Source organism: Carlito syrichta, unplaced genomic scaffold (genome assembly GCF_000164805.1).
Source record: "Carlito syrichta isolate Samal-C Ts95f unplaced genomic scaffold, Tarsius_syrichta-2.0.1 Scaffold65443, whole genome shotgun sequence".
Lineage (NCBI taxonomy): Eukaryota > Metazoa > Chordata > Mammalia > Primates > Tarsiidae > Carlito > Carlito syrichta.
In genome coordinates, this window is record NW_007009539.1 from 126,082 (window position 1) to 145,826 (window position 19,745).

Sequence of the window (19,745 nt, forward strand, 5' to 3'; positions counted from 1 at the left end):
GTAAGAATGTTCTGCTTGCTAAAGCATGGATGGTCAAAACCCAATTTCCTGCAGATTTAAATCTATCTCAAAGAAGTAAAGTGGTGAATGACCCACCAGAATGTTCCAGTTTCAGACTGTGCATGTGTCACATGTTTGCTGGAATGCAATTTGTGTTTTCTACTTTTTTTTCTTTCCATGTGAAGTACTCTTCTAAGATCTAATCTTTAGTCACTGGGTGACTTTCTTTAAGGGCATCAAAGGAATCTAAGTTATGAAATAGCTGTTATGTGAATACTACAAGCTATCAAAGATCAAACAGAAAGGTCTAAATATTATTTCCAAAGGCAAAATATTCTAACATTCTAAAGCAAAATGAAAAAAAAAATTCACTTTCAGTTGAAGTGATAAAGCCCAAAATATTCATATGGCAAAATGGTGAAAATTAGAAGACCGGCAATCTAAATCCAACATTGGTGAAGTGATGAAGAACATTTACTGGCTTATTCTGAAACTTGTCAATTTTACAACTCTTCGCTGCATATGGATTTCTATGGTACAGTGTACAGTTTTAAACAGCTGCCTGAAGTTGTGTGTAACTAACCTGGTAAGTTTTTCTGCTCTAATATTTGTCTTTGCAGGAACTAGAGCATGTAGAATACAGCTTGTTATAATTGATAGAATTGTTTTCTCTTTATGAGTTTTCTCATGAGAAGTGGCAGCAAGGCAAGAGAGATTGTTTTCCTGTAATAAGTTAGGAGCACTTCTAATTACGGAAGATAAAATAGTTTATTTTGTTTCTTTAAGTTGTCTGGTCATACAATTTTTTTTTTTGGAGGGATATGGAGATTGGGTAAAGGAGGCTTATATGAAATCAATTTTGCACACTTAAAAGTTTCAATTTAAATCCATCTATTCCAAAGTCATCACTATTTGTCTTGGCGCATAAAATAGGTTGGGCCATAGGGTAATGCCTTCTAATTCCAGACTAATGGTAGTATTTAGATTGTGGATGGATTACTGTATAGAAAGCAAGGAGGCAATACAAACAATATTGTATTTTAAAAACAAGAAGTATTTGTAAAACCTTTATTTTTATCTGTGCAATTGTAATTTTTAATTAATAAACTTTTGTTATGGAAATTTGTTTCCTCTCATTTCTGGGTATCATCTTTTCCATATGTATTGTATTATTTCTTTCTAGTTGTAATTTAGTTGTGCTTAAAACAGTCACTGAATCAACTTTAAAAACCAAATACTCACTAGACAGTGAAAGATGTGCTTTTCCTAACCAAAGACAAAGGAAATAGCATGATCATGTACATATGACACTATAAATAGTCATATTTTTAAAATACTGGAAAATACCATATTATTATCATGCTAATTATAATATTAATAATAATTATTGTTGTTATGCTAAAGTATTGGAATAGAATTCTATGCAGATTAAAAAAGAAACTTGTGTTACATATTTTTGGTTTAAGTTGAACTGTAATTTAAAATACTATTTAGAATTCTATGTATAGTAGTATTTTTGCTTAAAGTTTGATATTTTATATAAATCTTTGCTGAAGATTTCATTGCCTTTAATATACAGTTGTGTGCTTTAGTATTTAAAGTTTTAATTCAAACTTAAAGATGGAAAAATGGGACTACTAAATATTTTCTTTCCTGAAAAGATTTTAATTTTTTCTGATTATAATGAGAATCTGTATTTTTGTAAAATATTTATAAGATTGAGAAGACATAGAGAAGGATAAGAAGGGGGGAGAAACTATAATTCCACCCCATTAATCTCTGATTCAATTTTAGTATTTTCTCCTCGTATATAAAAATATATAATATATATTTTTTCTCCTCATATATATAAAACATATAACATACATATATGTTTATATATATGTCTGTGTGTGTGTGTGTATATATATATATATATATATATATATATATATATAAAATACAGAGGGTACCAAAAAAATGTATACACATTTTAAGAAAGGAAAAAACACTATTAAAATTGTAATAGTAAGATGCATACAAGTCACATTTGATTTCTGCAATTACAAGAGGTGCTCAAGACACTTCTGATTAGGGCATCAAGACACTTCTGATTAGGGTAAACATTTCTTAACATCGCTTAAAATGTGTATACATTTTTTTGACACCCTGGTATATAATGTGCGTGTGTTTGTGTGTGTGTGGGTGTATGTGTGTGTATGTGTGTGTGTGTAATACAATTTTACACACAATGTGGACCCAGCTGTTTCATTTTATATTATATTGTGAGTGTTCCCCTATACTCTAAAGTTTTTGGAAATAGGATCTTATTCAGTCATATGAATGGACCATTATTATTTGTTTGTTAATTTCCCTACTATTGAAATTGATTTTGGTTGTTTCCAGTGTTGAAGTCTCCATTTTACTTTAATTTTATTTTGTTCTTATCTTTTTGTGTGGGCTCTTTGATTTCAGAGTTTGGCAGTAGGAATAGACAGTTTGTTCTTTGTTGAGTTGCCTTCCGTTCACCACCTACAGGGAAATGCACAGCTAATATGTGGTGACTGTAAGAGACTCAGTCTGCCAATTTGGCCATCGAATGTGGTACATGTTCCCTCCCTGGGCCTCCCACACAGGGCTGGAGGACAAAGGTGAGGTGGGAGAACAATTAAATGTAGCTATGGAGCAGGGAGAAGATGTGCAAAGTGCCTGAGTTTATTATATTTTCTGTGTGTTTTTTAAACATGGGCACTTGTGTGAAGTTAATCTTTGATTTTACTGGGTGTTTCTTGATATTGAGACTTCTTTTCTATGTATATTTAGCTTTGTGGTGGATGCAACTGAGAAATAAAAGAAGTAAATTATGTAATTAATTAATCAATGCCCTATAGGAAGTTGCAACATGTTTGGGTGTAAAGATTTCTATTACTTTACAGTTAAAACTTACTACAAATATGATGTGTCATATTTTTCATAATATTAGAGGGTGATGGTAATACATTTTTTAAAACTTGTATCTAAAATTACAAAGAAATAAATGGAAAGACCATTAGAAACTGAAGGATTTGGAAGATTGTACTGTTTTTAAAAATAAAGTACAAACATCAATACCTGTCTTGCATAATCAGTATATAACATTAAAATAAGATAATGAAGCAAAACCACAATCCAACAACTCTACAAAATATCCAGAAATTAACATTATATTGGTATAGGAATGGACTGGCCAGTAAAGTGGAATATGATCCAGAAATAAAAACACGTACAGAAGGGAGTTGGAATACAATAACGATGACAATTCAAACCAATGAGGCACTAACCATTTAGAATAAAAAATAAATTCTTACATCAATACCAGATTCAAATAAATGTTAGAAAGTATTTTTTTTTTTTTTTTTGAGTTGGAGTCTCACTCGGTCGCCCAGACTGGAGGGCAGTGGCCGCTTCCGGCCACCGCAACCTCGACCTGCTGGGCTCCAGCGATCCTTCCGCCTCAGCCTTCCGAGTAGCCGGAATTACAGGCATGCGCTACCACACCCGGCTGGCTTTTTTTTTTATTGTAGAGATGAGGTCTCGCTGCCCAGGCGGGTCTCGAACCCGCAGGCTCAGGCAATCCACTCACCTCAGCCTCCCAAAGGGGCGGGATTACAGGCTGAGCCACCGAAACCGGCTAGGAAGTATTTTATTAAAGGCGTGACAAATACAGACAAATAACAAAACCAAAACAAAACAAGAGTTCACCCCATAAAAATATTAGAAAAAATTAGAGGTGAGTGTGTCTAAAATCCTGAAGTGAGAATGCCTTAAGAAGCCTGACTTAAAAATTCCAGCTCCCTAAAAAGCTATTATCAATAAACTTGACTACTTAGAAACTTAAACTGTTATCATAATAAGCAAAATACAATAAAAGCAAAGACAAAAAGTGAAAAAATTTTTGCATATGATAAATAAAGTTTTGTTTTTTTACCACCTTGATATACCTGAAAGCATGTAAAATAAATTTGGAACATGAACAGCCACTTCAAAAAAGAAGAAATATAAATGACTAAAAGCATGTAATAGGTACTCAACCTCCTAGCAACCACAGAATTGCAGAGTAAAAAGAAATTATTAACTTTTCCTCTATCAGACTGGCAAAGATGAAACATTTATAGTCAGAAAAGATATGGGAAAGCTGACACTTTCATGAACTCTTGGTTGGGAGGTAAATTGATAGATTTCTAGAAAAGGAGGGTTTAATACTTATCAAAATTAAAAGGGAAAATATATCTTTAATCCTACACATCAAGAAATGTATCTGAGATTATTGCATAGCTAATCAAATATATTTATGCAAAAGCCTGTTTGTAGTGACTTGGCACACAATACATTTCTAAGTGCTTGCACTGTACTATAATCATTAATACATTTAATTGAATCCTCACAGAAGTTTATGAATTGAGTATTAGTCTACTTATGTCACAGATATCAACACTAATGTTAGACAGCACAGTAACTTTTAAAATATCACACTGGGAGCGAGTATCATATGTGGAATTAAAATGCAGAGCATTCTGTCCTGTTCCATTTCTCAGGGTTGGAGGAAGAATGGGATTAATTCCAGCGGAGGTAGGCAGAATAGAATAGCTTACACCAGGAGATAGGTGTTCAGCTAAAAGATGTAGGACTGAGTTTGTCTTGAAACAGATAACTGGAGCAGTTGGAGCTAGGGTAGACCAGTGGGGATCCTCAGGTCCAAAGTGAGAAATGTGACTCTGGGAGGCATCTGGGGATGGGTTAAGAGGACAAGCTATAAGAAAGGGATTGGCAGTTGTGGGATACTGCCAGGGTTGGGGGTATGGGGGAAACAACTTCAACAAGTGTACCTGATCTCAAACCAGACAAAGTGGGGACTAAAGGGAGGTCCAAACTTTACCTGTATGATCACCACTTGTATACCTAATCCTGAATTGTACCCTGTGTCTTAAAATTAAAAAAAAATGATAGTATGGTACTAAATAAATGAAAGAGTAAAATGGAAAAAAAGAAAAGAGGACACACTGTGGAGGAATCTTCCTGTCTCCTTCAAGTCCTAACTCAGGCAGTTACTACACACCCCTGGGTCCCAGTTGTAAAATGAGGTTAATTATAGCATCTACCTTATAGGGTTGTTGAGATGATTGAGTAAGACTTAGTGTAAAACACCTGTAAGAGTACCTGGAACATAAGAATATTTCAATACATATTAGCTATGATAATTATGAAGAAGAGGATGGATAATTAATGGAGATTAAGAAAGAGTGTTGACAAAATCTGCTTCATCAGAAACTCACAGGCCTGACTCAGGAGCTACTTTGCCCAAGACCACTTAATGGGCATTTCATTCAGTCTGTTAAATTGAATCTTGAGTAGTGCCTTCAGAAGTCCTCATTATTATTACAGTGCAACTTTATACTCATCAGGAAACATCGCTGTCATCCAGTTGTTTAAAATGAAACACAAAAATTACCTAGCATTCCTCCTTTTTCTTTTATGAGCTAACATACATTTTTGAAGGGATGGGAAAAAATTCAATTGTGATTTTTCATCTGATTTTACATGATTGTGATTCAGTCATATAAAGGGGAACACAAACTTCATTTTCAACAATATTAATGGAAACAAAGCACTACTACACATTCGTTTGCAAAATCAAGCTAAAAGATAAAGTTCTTTCTCTCTCACTTTTATTGATTTATTATCAATTTTATTTTAAAGATGTGGGAGACTACAATGAGTTCAGGGTTTACTCCTTTAGCATACCTGTCTTTTATCAAGCACCTATTTCCATCAGGCACTGTTCTAGGTGCTGGGGCTAAAGAGCAGAATGGATGGGTAGGAAGAGAGCCCTGGGTGAACTCAGTGATGGGATGCTCCACTTTCCCCTCTAAAAAGCTGGCAACACGATTTGGGTATTTGCCACTACAGGCCCAATATGTCATCTGCTGTAGGTGCCGTAGACCCTCCTATCTATGAAGGACTCTACTCAAATAATGACCAGGGAGAGGATGAGCAATTTAGAGATTTTTGTCCTTAGTTCTCATTTCTTTATTTTTCCCAGAACAAAAATGATTGCTTAACATTTGAGAATATGTGAGAAATAAACAGTGACCATATGTGTTACAATATATGAATTTCTATTTTCCCTTGGCACTTAATGAGTCATTTGAAAAAAGAAAAATCTGAGCACAATTCTTTAGTTGACTTGATTAATTGACAAATGCCACCAGTTTATTTAATTCTGTGTGAGTATCTTCTCTTGTCCTAACCACTCCAGATAGTCACATCCTCTTTGTAGTACTGGCAGAATTCTTAGACATTACATCTATAATGTGTTTTTGTTTTGAGCTGGGGACTCACTTTGTAGCCCAGGCTGCAGTGCTGTGGCACGATCATGGCTCACCTCAGCCTCAACCTCCTCGGCTCAGGTGATCCTTCCTCCTCAGTCTCCTGAGTAGCTGGGACTACAGATGTGAGCCACCGTGCCACATTAATTTTTTGACTTTTTGTAGAGACAAGGCCTCACTATGTTTCATAGGCTAGTCTTGAACTCCTGGGCTCAAGCAGTTGTCCCAACTCAGCCTTCCAAAGTGCTGGGATTATCGGTACTGCGCCTGATCAGCCCTACATCTGTCATTTGTACCGTACCAACATTTTGTCTGATCATGATGGATTTACTACCTTTAAAACACTTGGCTCCTTACTTTACAGTTACAAGACACTGAGGAGGCAACACTATTCCAGGAAACTTTAAAAATTTTTTATTTATGTATTTATTAATTAAATTTAAAGATGTGGTTACACTGAACCTAATATTGATATCTCGCGTTTACTACCTCCTTCTTCATTTCAGGGCAGGCAGTTTGACATTGGCATACCCTATAATCTGAGTGAGCCGGTGAGTAACCACTTTCACTGTCAAGAATTTTACAGTGATTGTATTGATAAAGAGAGATAATGGTCAGTTTTTTTTAAACAATAAGAATAATTGCTGAGTAAAATATCATTTATTTGTCCTTGCTGCAAGAAAATCAATAAAAAGCACTGAGAAGTCTGAATTATAGAATTTATTTAAAATAAAGTGTATTGAAGAGGAAACAGCACAGGTCTAATGTGATTTTGACCACAGAGCTGTGTGGCTTACTGTTTTACATGCTGAATATGAGGTGCTTGTAGGTACTGAAGTAGGGATGATCTAATAAGCACATGTATATCTGGGTTTGTAGCTTAGGAAGGAGCCTCAGCTCCAGTTACAAGTTAGGGAGTTGTCAATACTCAGTCATCTGAATCTGATGTAGCAGAAAAGCACATGCAAGAAGAACTCAAGGAGTGAGAAGAGAAAAATCTGAGGCAAGGACACAGACACAACAAGGGTGGAGAGAGGAAAAAAGAGATGGCAAAGGAGGCCGAGCAGGAACTGAGAGGAAGGAGAAAGGTATCCACGTGCTACCATGGCCTGTAGGAGGAAAGACCCTCACAGACACAGGCACAAACAAGTCAATCAAGAAGGAAGGTGTCAAATCTATCCAATAGCCGGGCAAGGCAGCTTTGGGAGAATATTTTCAAGGCAGTCATGGAGTGAAAGTCAACTAGTAGACAGCAGACTTCCAAGCTGTCTACCTATTCAGATTTTGACATGTTACTGTCTCGTTGAGTCCCCATTTGTAAGTTTTGCTGTCACTTGAGGATACCCTATGCACCTAGGATACTTGAAGCCACATTGTCCTGGACTTTACCTTTGCCAGTTACACAGTGGACAGTGTATTCCCTGAAGGTTGGACGTTCTCTGAATTCTAGGTCAACCCACCTCGAGTTTATCTCTACTCAGCAACCCTGCTGCCTTGTGGTAAGCCATGCCAACCCCTGTCTGTAAACAGCTCTGCTTAGAATCCCATAGGTCTTGATTCTTTGGAGGCTTCAGATCCCTTGGTAGATTTCTATTTCTAAAACACAGGGTGATACTTTTTGTTACTATATTGCACTTTCAGGTAACAAGAAAAAGTCACATTTCTTTAGCATTCACCATTGTCTGTTATTGTCTCTTACAGTGCATCCAGGGATGTCACTTTTGGAACACTGTAAATCAAGAAAACTGTGCTTTGAAGTGTGTAAGTATTATGCTTCTATTTTGATACTGATGCTTCCTTTCAGAGAAAAGTTATTGAAGAGGATTTCTATTTGCGTCTCCATTGGATTTCAGCTCCTTTGCTTGGCCCTAAAGGAAAAATATGATAGTCATAGTAATGGAAAATAAATAGAGATCAACATTAGTAATACAACTTGGGGTCAAGGAAGGTTAATGCAAATCACAGAACCCAGAGCTGCCAGGGAAGTCCAACCGTTCCAAAACTATAAAGGCCTTTTAGTAGAATGTTAGGTAATTTGTTAAATTTCCTAGACCTGCACTTCTCATACTTTAATAAGCAATTATCTGGGATCTCATTCAAATGCAGATTCTCATTCATTAGGCTTTGGGTGTGGCCTGAGATTCTGCCTTTGTAACAAACTCCCAGGTAATGCCATGCTAGTGGTCCCCAGAGCATGTTTTGAATAGCAGGACCCTAGACCATGTTCCAAGTTTCTTTGCAGGGAACATTATAGCAACTTAATTCAGAAGTCACAAACACCTAGTTTCCTACATTTTATGTAAGAAATACATCCCCAGATACTTTTTGTTTTCACTTAACCTGGCTTTGCCAGTTAGTGTGTAACGTTGTTAAGGTATTTATTTAACCCTTTGGTACTTTACTTTCCTCATCAATAAGTGTGCATAATCATAGAATCTCCTTCTGAAAGATAGTGCCTAACACACTGTAACCACATTGATCTCATGGATAAGATTTTTGTCATTTAAAAGTGGGATTTTTTTGTTGTTGTTGCTCAGGTTAGAGGCTAAATTAGTAAGAGTTTTGGTAACGTTGGGAGAATCCCAATGTCACTTTCTATTAATGAGTTGGATTATAGCACAAGATTTAAATAAAGACATTGACCTCTCCTTATATATGGTCTTCAGAGTTTTTCTTTTATAGTATGTTCTCGCAGACCTCCATACACGGGTGACTTCTGCCTGCTCCCACATTTGTGACTGTGTGCCTCAAAGAATGAAAGTTCTCAAAGGGTAGGGCACATGCTATCTGGAATTAGCAGTTATTATGTTTTTTACAAATTGTCACTCAAACAATCATCTGTCTAGTTGCACATTTAGTACCTTTTAACCCAACATGTAAGCTTCATCAGGGCAGAACACTCTCTGTATCTCTTGCACTGAGCAGTGCGGGATACAGAGCAGCTGCTAGGTCAACACTTGTTTAGGGAATGAATCGAGGTACCATTTGCAGCCAGACAGCTAGCCAGGAAGCTGTGTGGATGCTAGATGGGTCAATCTGAGCAGAGGACTCTGCTGGCCTTTGCTAGACATTGCTGTTGGTGGTTTTCATTTCTGGTTGTATATCCCTTGTATATCTGCAAACATCCCTTCTCTCTCTAACCTAGAACGTCATAGATTATCTCTTGTTGGCTGTGATTTTCCAGTAGACATCATGTGCTACCATTTTCCAAGTGATACAAACAATGTAATTTTTAGAGTTGATTATTTAGTGGCCTGCCTGGACAAATGGCCCAGTTCTGAGCTCCATTGCTTTGTTTTTGTTGCTTGTTTATCAATGGTGGGGCAAGAAGTTAATTTAGAAGAAGTATACAGCTAAGTGTAATTAACATTATGTATATCTCTCAGGATTTTAAGTAGTTTTATTTTTTTTCTACACAGAATGATACCTATGGCACAGTTTGTGAGGTGAGTTGGCAATCACAAAAGCAATATCATCAAACCATGTGTCTTTACCTCTGGCCTTTAAAAGTTGATTAAAATAAGAGTGAAGAATCCTGAGGTATTCTCAGTACACAGAAGCATTCTTCCTGAAAGGGTTATTACCCTGGGTATAAAAATGACTGTGTAATTTCATTTTTGCACAAATATTTGCTGTTTTATATATGTCTGTGCATATATAATATATAAAATACACATATATGTGTGTGTATACATTGACATATATACATATGTGTTACTCTAATCTGCTTTGAAAGACTGTAATTCCTGGAGCCTGGGCAGGGTGGGAGTGAGTTAAGGATGGTGGGAGGAGGAAGGAAGGTGCACATCTAGGGATGTATCTGCTGATTCCCTTTCCTTCCTCATAATGTATAATGCTCTATCAGTAAATACAGCACATTAAAAGAGAGTCCTTTAATTGCATTTTTCTTTTTTACTTAACAAAGTCCTTTGCCAGTGTTTTAAAACACATCCCATGACTCCCACCAGCTCTGATAACAAGTGACATTTCACACAGCCTCTGGTTGGCCTGTCCGGGCCTCCCTGTGGTCCTCTTAGCCTCTGCTGCACTTGATTTTCTCCTCTCCTTCAGAAAGACCTTGACATTTTGATCATCTCCTATCCAGTCTTCAACTGAGCTTACCTGTCATGGACTTCATCCCCTCAGAATAAGGTTATTTGACAGTAGATGGTATGAAGAAGCAACATTATTTTTCAGTTTAAAATCCTATGTTGGTTGGGTGTGATGGTGTGCGCCTGTAGTTCCAGCTACTTGGGTGACTGAGGCAAGAAGATTGCTTGAGCTCAGGAGTTTGAGTTCAGCCTGGGAAACATGTGAAACCCTGTCTCTAAAGAAAAAAATTAAAATATGTGTTGTATTTTATTTAGATATCTTTGAAGCTTGTGAGCAGAACAATCTTATCCCACCTGGAGAAGGAGTATAAATTATCATCCACTAGTACAGAAAAATTCCCTCTTAGTAGAGAACAAAAAAAAAAACCCATCAAATTGACATGCTTTCTCAATAGTGGTTGGTTATTCTGCACTTCAGCAGTTTTCCTTGGGAGTGGGTGGAGGTGGGAGTTGAATAAAAAGAGATGAAGCCGAGGAGAAAAGTTGCCCATATGTAAATAGACAAAATTCTCTCCTGATTGAGATGAAAGCAAAAACAAAACAAAACAAAAAACTATCTCAGAATGCTTTTATGTGATTCAAGCAAAATTACTCTCAAAGAACAGTCCCTAGAAGGAATGTAGCAGCGTCAGAAAAATTGAGAGAAAGTCTCTCTGGCACTGAAGTCATCCAGGGTTGGATTTGGTACGTGAGGATTCCTTGGAAATTACTGTTCAACCCAGTAGTCTGCTTATATAATAGAAATCTTTCCTCTCAGTGTTGTAATTTACATAATTATTCTTTTCTTTTGTCTTTGTACCTTGCTATTTTACACCTTAAAATGATGTACTTCCAATGGAATAGAACTGAACAAGGATTCATGTAGTATGGATAGATACATAGAAAGATATTTCAACTCAGTTGACTATACCTTTAGGAACTCACACTCTTTAGTCATTGATGGTTCAATCTAGGAGGCTTGGAGTTTTTGTAATTCACATTCCTTGGAGGGAATAGTCTTGAAAGTGATAACTTAGCAAAATAGAACTTGGAAAAGTGAGATAGCTTATCTCATCATTTAAAACACAAATTACATGTTATCATTGGATCTCTGTCTGTGGCTAAGATCAGGTATAGAACTTATTGTTTCTGAATGCCCTCTTTATGGCTTTCTATTGCAATTTGGAAAAAATTACAAATTACCAAGGTCTACTGGTTCTGCTACTTCCCACTCTGACTTATCTTGCACCCCCAACCCTAGTTCTCTGTGCTGGCCACACTGACTTTGCCCTTTTCTTGGCATAAGAGGCCCATTCCTGCCTCAAAGCTTTCCTCCTGCCATTGCTTCTGCTCCTGTTCAGACATCTGCAATTCCAGCCTCTTCTGAGGTCTTGGTTTTGGCTTGAGGGTCGCTTCCACATAGTTCTTCCTGATCCCTCCAATAAAGACAGTCTCCTGCCTGCTTACTCATGTCTGTGCCTTTGATTTGTTTTATTTTCTTCCTAGCAATTTTCACTATCAGGACTTTTTAAAAATTTGTCATTCAGATGTTGTCTATCCTCTTCTAAGAGAGTACAAATTCCCCGAAGCCAGATAACTTACCTTTCTTGCTCACTGCCAGATTCTTAGAGCCTAAAACAGTGCTTGGCACAACGAAGTCCAAATGTTCAAGTATTATTGAATGATTAAATGAATAAAAAAATTTTAAGGAAACAATGCCACAATTCATATGGAGGTTGGTGGGTATGTCTTCCTTGTGTTACAGAAGTGAGAAAAGACACTGGCATCACATGTGCCAGTCAGGGAAACCAAGGGAGGAGCCAGAGTGATAATAAAGATGGTCTGACTACAATGGGAAAAATGAGAGTGTGGATGAGGACAGAAGCCGCAGGTTGGTGTGGCCCCTGAGAAGAGTAAATTTGGCTTCTACAGGGGAAATGGGAGCTCAGTAACCTGGCATATGTCATATAAATGTTCCATTCTGGGTTTTGGGCTAAGATTCTGTCAATTCCTTGGATCTAATCACTTCTAGATTCTCTCTAGGCAATTTGAACTTGAGAAACACTGGATAACCTTATTTGAAGTCCAATGGTGAATTGCCTCCCTTGGGTGGAGAGATGGAGAGATGGGGGAGGAGGATAAGGGGGGGAGAGAGAGAGAGAGAGAGAGAGAGAGAGAGAGAGCAGAAAAACTTGGTAGTTTTGCCTCCACTTGAGATAACATTGTAACTCCTAGATAGATGTGATTTTTATTATATATTATATGTGTTTCCTAACACTTCCCCCCCCAAAATAAACAACAACCCAACCAGGGCCACAATTTCCCCTGGTTGTCAGGAATAGCGACATTTCTAAATCATCTATATTTCCAAATATGACCCTTTCTTCCTCAGTTTTCTTTCTTGAAAAAAAAATCTCATGTAATATAATAATTTTGTTGTCACTTGGTTTGTTTATTCTCTGCAGTTAACAAATATGTTGAATGCATTTCACTAAAATTTGCAAAGAAAATATGAAAAATATCCTAAACTTTTAAGTTAAATAAGCCTGAGCCCAAACTAAGGTACTTAAGTTAATCTTTAAGCAAATCTGGGCTTATCAAGCCCCACTTCCTGTCAGTGCATAGTTCAAACACTGGATTGTTAGTATTTACAAGGTACAAACCTTCTTTTTAGGGCAAATGTATTAATTATGCTGTTGTTTCCACTATTATGAGAATTATACTTACGAATAGAAAGAGGGCAGGATGGCATTATTATGATTGTGTTGTAGTTTTAATGTATGCCTTTTCTTTTTTTAAGTTTTAATAATATATTTAATTTAATTCAATATACTCCAAATATTATCAAGGCAATATGTAATCAATATATAAACTATTAATGAGATATTTTATCCTTTTTTTGAGATAAGGTCTCCCTCTATCTCCCAGGTTAGAATGCAGTGGTGCTCATAGCTCACTGCAGCCTTGAACTCTTGGGCTCAAATGGTCTTCCTGCTTCAGCCTCCTGTATTTCTATGTGTGTGTGTTTTGCAGCCAAAGCTGATGCATCTAATTGGGGTCACAAGAAATTTGTGTTCAGTCATCAAGCTGTGTACTCTGCTTTCTGTTAATGAGATAAAATGTTAATCATTATTCGTTTTCACATATCGTAAAATTCAGCATTGATATTAAGACATCCATTAAAATGTCCAGCTATTATGAAATTTTATAGACAACTTTTAATTTTCCAAGAAAGGCAAAGATATACAAAATTGTCCCTAAGCCTCATTTGAGGCTAGAATTTTGGAATTTCAGCTCATCAAAGCTTTAACCAAAATGGCAAACGTGTAGTTGTACTGTTGAGCTCAATGTTTTTTCACATTATGGGGTGTGACCTTTTAGAGGATTATAAAATCAATTCTATGAATCAAAAGTCACATTAAACAAAAGGAAATTGAATAGAATGGAATAGGACTGGACATGTAAGAACACGGCACAGGTACAGAGTTGCTTTTTAGGATGGTGAAAATGTTCTAAAATTAGATTGTGGTGATTATTATACAACTCTGTGAATATACTAGGAACTATTGTACTGTATGCTTTAAGTAGGTGAGTTTTATGGCACATGAATATATCTCAATGAAACAGTTATCAATGGGGAAAAGTGTGAACTGAGTTGTTTTATTAAATTATTTTTTGCTGTGAAACATGGCCAAAAAATTTGGGAAGCACTCCTCTAAGGAAATTTATTACAGTTGAAATAGTTGACATAAAGATAAATCTGTAATCAGGCATTCAGATATCAAAATGTAGTTGAAGCTTATCAGCAAAACCAGTGCCAAGGCCACACTGACTGGCATGCTATCCATCTTCCACAGCGAGAGTCATGTGAGATTGGCTGCAGCAGTGCGGAAGGTGCATATGAAGAGGAAGTACTAGGTAAGAAGACACTACAGCAATTGTTAAATAGTATACACCACTTTAGGGACTTGTAATTATGTAAAGATGATGACATTACTCTAAAAATAGCTAGACTTCTACATCTCAGTAGGACCAAAAACATGTGTTTATAGAGAAAATGCAATAATTTCAAATGTGGAGACCATTCTGATAAAGATTCAGCAAGTCCCTTTTAGAGCAAAGCAGAGGAAACATGGCACATGACTGATGTTTAGGACTAGATTTTGTCCTTATGTTCAGTAGGTACAATCACTTTTATCTTAAGGAGAGACGAAGGTACATTCTGAGAAGATCTTTGATATCAAGGAATGCCACTATTTTAATGAACTCAAAGTATTAGGGATATTTTGTTTAATGTGCATTTTATTATTCAGTTAAGTTATTCAATAGAGTGCCTACTATGTGCATGGTTTCCAAAAGGCCCTAGGAATATATAAAATGTATCAAAGCTCTGCTTCTCAGTATTAGATTTTGAGTAAGTAGGGGACTTGGGTATATCAAACTTCTATCTGCCTGATTTCAGAGTAGGTTGGACGTGTCTAGGTGGCTTTGCCCTAGAATGTTAATTCTCTAGTGAGTCCTGAAAGGCCAAAACTTTGAAAAGGCATAACCTGGATGTTAGCATAAATCTTTTCCAGAATTTCCTAGGGTATGCTCCCACTGAGAGATAGATAGCTCCTCCCAGACCAGAAGATGCTTGACACTTCCATATGATGTTTCTGTGTCTGACTTCTTGCTCAGTGGCTGATGTAAATTGGAAGAAAGATCTAACCTTGCTGTCCTGATTTGCTTCTGCCCTTTAGTGTCCTGCAAAAGACCCTTCTTGATATTTCTGTGGAGAGTTCGTGATATATATTTTTTATTCTTTGTCATGGGAGTTAGCTGTGGAAAAATGTATTGCTGTGGTTTCCAAACTGTGCACTGGTGTGCCCCAGATCATCACAGTAACCTCATGGGGCACCATGGGGTACTTTAAACACTTGAGGGAAACTCAGGGATGGTTGGCATCTGTTGTGTTGGACATTGCCAAATCTACTGGTTAGAGGCAGTTCACAGTGTAAACAATAAATTGTACTACATTTCTTTTCATGCTACCATATATTTGCAGTGCTTTTTTTTTTTTTTGTAATTGCCGTGATAATAAGCAACTACCATGAGAAACTGAAGACGGAATAAGGAGGGAGAAAAGTGATGTCCAGCCTGATTACAAGATTTGAGAAGCTGTGTCGTGCCCAAGAGGCACACAGATCTCATTAGTATGCAGTTGTTTGTATTTAAAATGAAATAAATATGTAAATTTGTCTTTCAACTTATGTGTTCTAAGTTGTTAGAACACACATACTTATTAAATTATAATACTTTAAAAAATGAAACTGTTAGGTAATTCTTCTGGGCCAGGGAACCATAACAAAAATTATAGACAATCTAAGGACAGCAGAACTGAGGAAGTTCGGAATCTTTGGTTTAAATCCTTTTCTTATTTTCTAAAATTATACTAACAATTTTATTATACAATTTTGTTTCAATACAAGTGTAATCAATGCTTTATTTTTCATTTCTCGTTGGTTGTGGATCAAATTCCATGTACTACTAACACATGAAATATATCAAGTCTAAATAAAGGCGTTTGTGCTTACAGAACATATCTGCAGTCTGTTATAGTTAATCTTTTCACTTATGCACCTAAGCCCCTGTTTGTCCCTAACACATCTGGCACCCGGTCCATTTATCTATAGGTCTGCTAATTACTTGATTTAGATATCCTCCATGCCCCTTTCTATGTGGTGGAAAATTATAATAGGCAATAATATATTAAAATAAAAATAGGTATTTTATTAGCTATTCGTAAGTCAGATATTACCCTCATTAATTTATAGATATTAGTTCCTTTTGTCTTCAGGGGTAAATATGATTATTAACCTCATGCTACAGGTGAGAAAATTGTGGCACAACATTTAAATACATGCTTTGGGCTGCATAGCTAGTAAGGGATATCACTGGAATTCTAACCCAGCTATCTGGCTGCTGAGCCTTTTCTTACCCACTCTGCCATGGATTGAAACTAGGATGTAGCTCAGTCCAGCTTTTCTTTCTCATTTGGCTCACTCTGGCCTCGATGCTTCAGAATACTTTACCTCTATTTTTTTACATATGTATCACCATGGCTTTGAAACACGTGTCTATACTTAGGTATGAAATTTACATTTACTTGTACTTAGGTAACTCTGATTGCTTCTGCTCATTTCTCACCCCATGCCATTTCTGATGCTTCCTGGTTATTCTTCCTTACTCTGCTGACAGCTCCATCATCAGACTCTTCTTCAAGGTGACCACAGTACATACAAATCCCTGCTATCCAGAGTCTCACACCATAATAGAGTCTCACACCATAAAATGGAGCTGTGCTTTGATTATACAGTTGTATAAGCCAAAAATGAACTACAAATAAGAGAATCAGCAGAGAAAGGTTGTGTCAGGTCTCTCCATGAAATAGATCTTCAGGTGATAATGGTTTTAATTTTTCTAGATTACAGACTATGAGCTTTAATTAGTCCATATCCAGTATCTGTAGTGATGTGAATTCTGTCCATTTACTTTTAACCAGAAAGAATGAGGATCTGGGAGTTTGTAGTTAACCATCTTAAACTCCCTATCAAATTTACCATGCTTTCTCAACCAAAGTAGTGATTTGTTTCTATAAAAGAAAGCTGAAGCATTACATTTATTACAATTTTGTAGAAAGAGAAAAAAGGAAAGTAAAATTATTTCATCCCAGTGAGTTCATCCCATTCTGTAATATAGCTCCTAGCACAGTGCCTGGCAAGAAGTACCATAAATGTGTGCCTCCAATTATATGAAATGTCTCTAAAGTTTAGAAGGCATGACATATTTTATAATGTGAAACAGAATCTGAACATAGAATCTTTTGGAGTAAATGAAATTACTCTGTACATATAAAAATCATTTGTTGACAACATGGACAATCAGAGTAGAATTATAGTATAAAATTTCAAGACTATCTTGTGGTACATGTCTCAGGACAATGGATAATTCTGTTACGCCATAGACATGCTCTTGGCGTTTAGCCCCCTCACCTGTGAGGGAATAATATTGTCAGAAAACTGGACAGCTCAGAACACTCTATCATCAACCTGTTAACAACAACATCATCAACAACAAAAATACTGTTTAAAGACAACAGTGAATTCTGTGGGAAAAAGTGTTGCCAGACTGACTTTGAAAAATAAATCAATTGAATGTGTGCATTATTTGTTGTTCAGGCAAGATATAGTTATAGTAAGAGAATGCTGAGAGCCCAAGGTGACGCAGGCACAATTTCTCCTGCTTTGATGGACAGGAGTGCATGGTGAGTGGAATCTTGTTTTCTCCCCAGAAAATGCAGACCTCCCCACTGCACCCTATGTGTCTTCCATTGGAAGCCATAGTGTGGCATTACGATGGAAACCGGTCAACATCTCTGGAGTAAAATATATTGTGCAGTGGAAATATGCACAACTTCTGGGAAGCTGGACTTATACTAAGGTATGAATGACTGCCTTTGTACTTAAGCACAGATTCCCCCCCACCAATTAAAGTAAGTGGTAAATTACTGCATATAATTATATATATACACACAGGCATCCTAGCAAAGATTCAAGTGTAAGATGAGTGTTTGGATTAGATTAATTCTCTGCAGCAAGCTAATGCTAAACCCTCTATTTTATAAGAAAATATCATATTGGACATATACACTATTCCTTCAGCACAGCATCATCCTGTTGCTCATTATCTGCCCATTTCAGCTAAAATATTCCAACTAGAATGGAAGACAGGAGGGAGATTCTCACAGGGAGTTGTTCTAATTTAGATGTTCTATCTAGGGGAGTCATCCAGGACTGTACCCTTTAGGGAAGTATAAGAAAATTCAGAAAAAAAAATAGTGCCGAGATACAAAGTGTATTAACATAGAAAATTTTAAGTAAATCCTTGAGGTAAATGACAAATGATTGAGTTCATCATTTTGCAATTTTGAAGAAGAAGTTAATTTTGAGTCTGTCAGGCCCTGGTGGCCCAATATCCAAAAGACCACCTGTCTTCTACAAATTCATCTGTGCTCTTGAGTCCCAGTGTATGGTGGTGATTCTTTAAATGATGATTATTGATCTTTCATTGATCTAGACTGTGTCCAAGCTCTCGTATGTGGTCAAGCCCTTGCACCCCTTCACTGAGTACATTTTCCGAGTGGTTTGGATCTTCACAGCTCAACTGCAGCTCTATTCCCCTCCAAGTCCCAGTTACAGGACTCATCCTTATGGAGGTATGATGTGCACACATTGCTCACGAAGAAGGACACGATCTGAAGCTCTGTTTCAGTTTGTTTTTATTTTAAACCATGAAATAAAACTATTCCCTCCATTCAATTGTTGATCCATTCAACAGTTAAGTACCTATGTGCCAGTAGTGTTCAAGGTGCTTACAATACCTCTGTGACCAAAACAGGCAATGATCCCTGCTCCCGTGAAGGGCACATGTTGGTGGGAGAGGCATACTCTTTGCAGTACACATAAGAAATAAGAAGAGTACACTGTAAGTGGGATGGTGCTGTGTGCTAGGGAAAGAAGAACGTTTTGAGCAGAGTTTGTCCTTTAGGGATTGGTAATAGGAAGTAAAGGGAAGGAGAGGACAATTACAGTGTTAAATAAGGTGGTCAGTGTAAGTCTCACTGAGCTGGTGGGGTGAAGTTTGAGCAAAGACTTAAAGGAAGTGAGAGAATCCTCAAAGCAGATGTCTGAGATCTAGCATTCCAGGCAAAGGACTGGTCCATGTGGAGCCCATTGAGGCAAGAGCAGCCAGGAGGAGCAGCGTGGCTGGAGCAGAGTGAAAGCAGCAGAGGAGGATCAGCCAGGGTCAAAGAAGTGGTAGGGGCCAGATCACAGTCCATCTTGGAGATCTGGGTAGGAACTGTGGCTTTTATTCAGAGTGGAAGGAGAGTCTCTGCAGGGTTTTGAGCAGAGGAATTACATGATCTGCTGTGACTTGCCTTACACCTTAAAAGGATCACTCCGGCTGTTTACAGAGAGTGAACTGTGGGGATATGGGTGGAAGCAGGGAGGCCTGGTAGGAGACCATTGTGATGACCCAGGTGAGAGAGGCCAAGGGGTGGTCGTAGAGTGGAAAGATGTGTTTGGATTATATTTTTATTTCTTGATATAATTTTTTATTATTTTTGAATTTTAATATATATTCATTTTATTTTTAAAATGTGGGGTACAAATGAGGGTTAGGTACATACAGGATCAACATACAGGTAAAGTGTAGGTACCCTTATTGATATCATGTGTCCCCCCTGCCCCACTGGGCAGTGTCCCAC

At 37.1% G+C, this 19,745-nt stretch overlaps 1 protein-coding gene across 1 annotated transcript in view; it reads left to right on the top strand.

Moving 5' to 3' along the window:
- Positions 1–463: 463 nt before the first annotated feature.
- The window catches only part of ROS1 (ROS proto-oncogene 1, receptor tyrosine kinase), a gene marked incomplete at its 3' end in the record, with an annotated part of 84,201 nt that continues 64,919 nt past the window's right edge, over positions 464–19,745 (top strand). Inside the window, 6 exon segments of the mRNA XM_008051461.1 lie at positions 464–586; positions 6,851–6,895; positions 8,046–8,105; positions 14,293–14,353; positions 17,769–17,917; positions 18,554–18,692. Coding sequence (XP_008049652.1) covers positions 464–586; positions 6,851–6,895; positions 8,046–8,105; positions 14,293–14,353; positions 17,769–17,917; positions 18,554–18,692 — 577 coding nt within the window.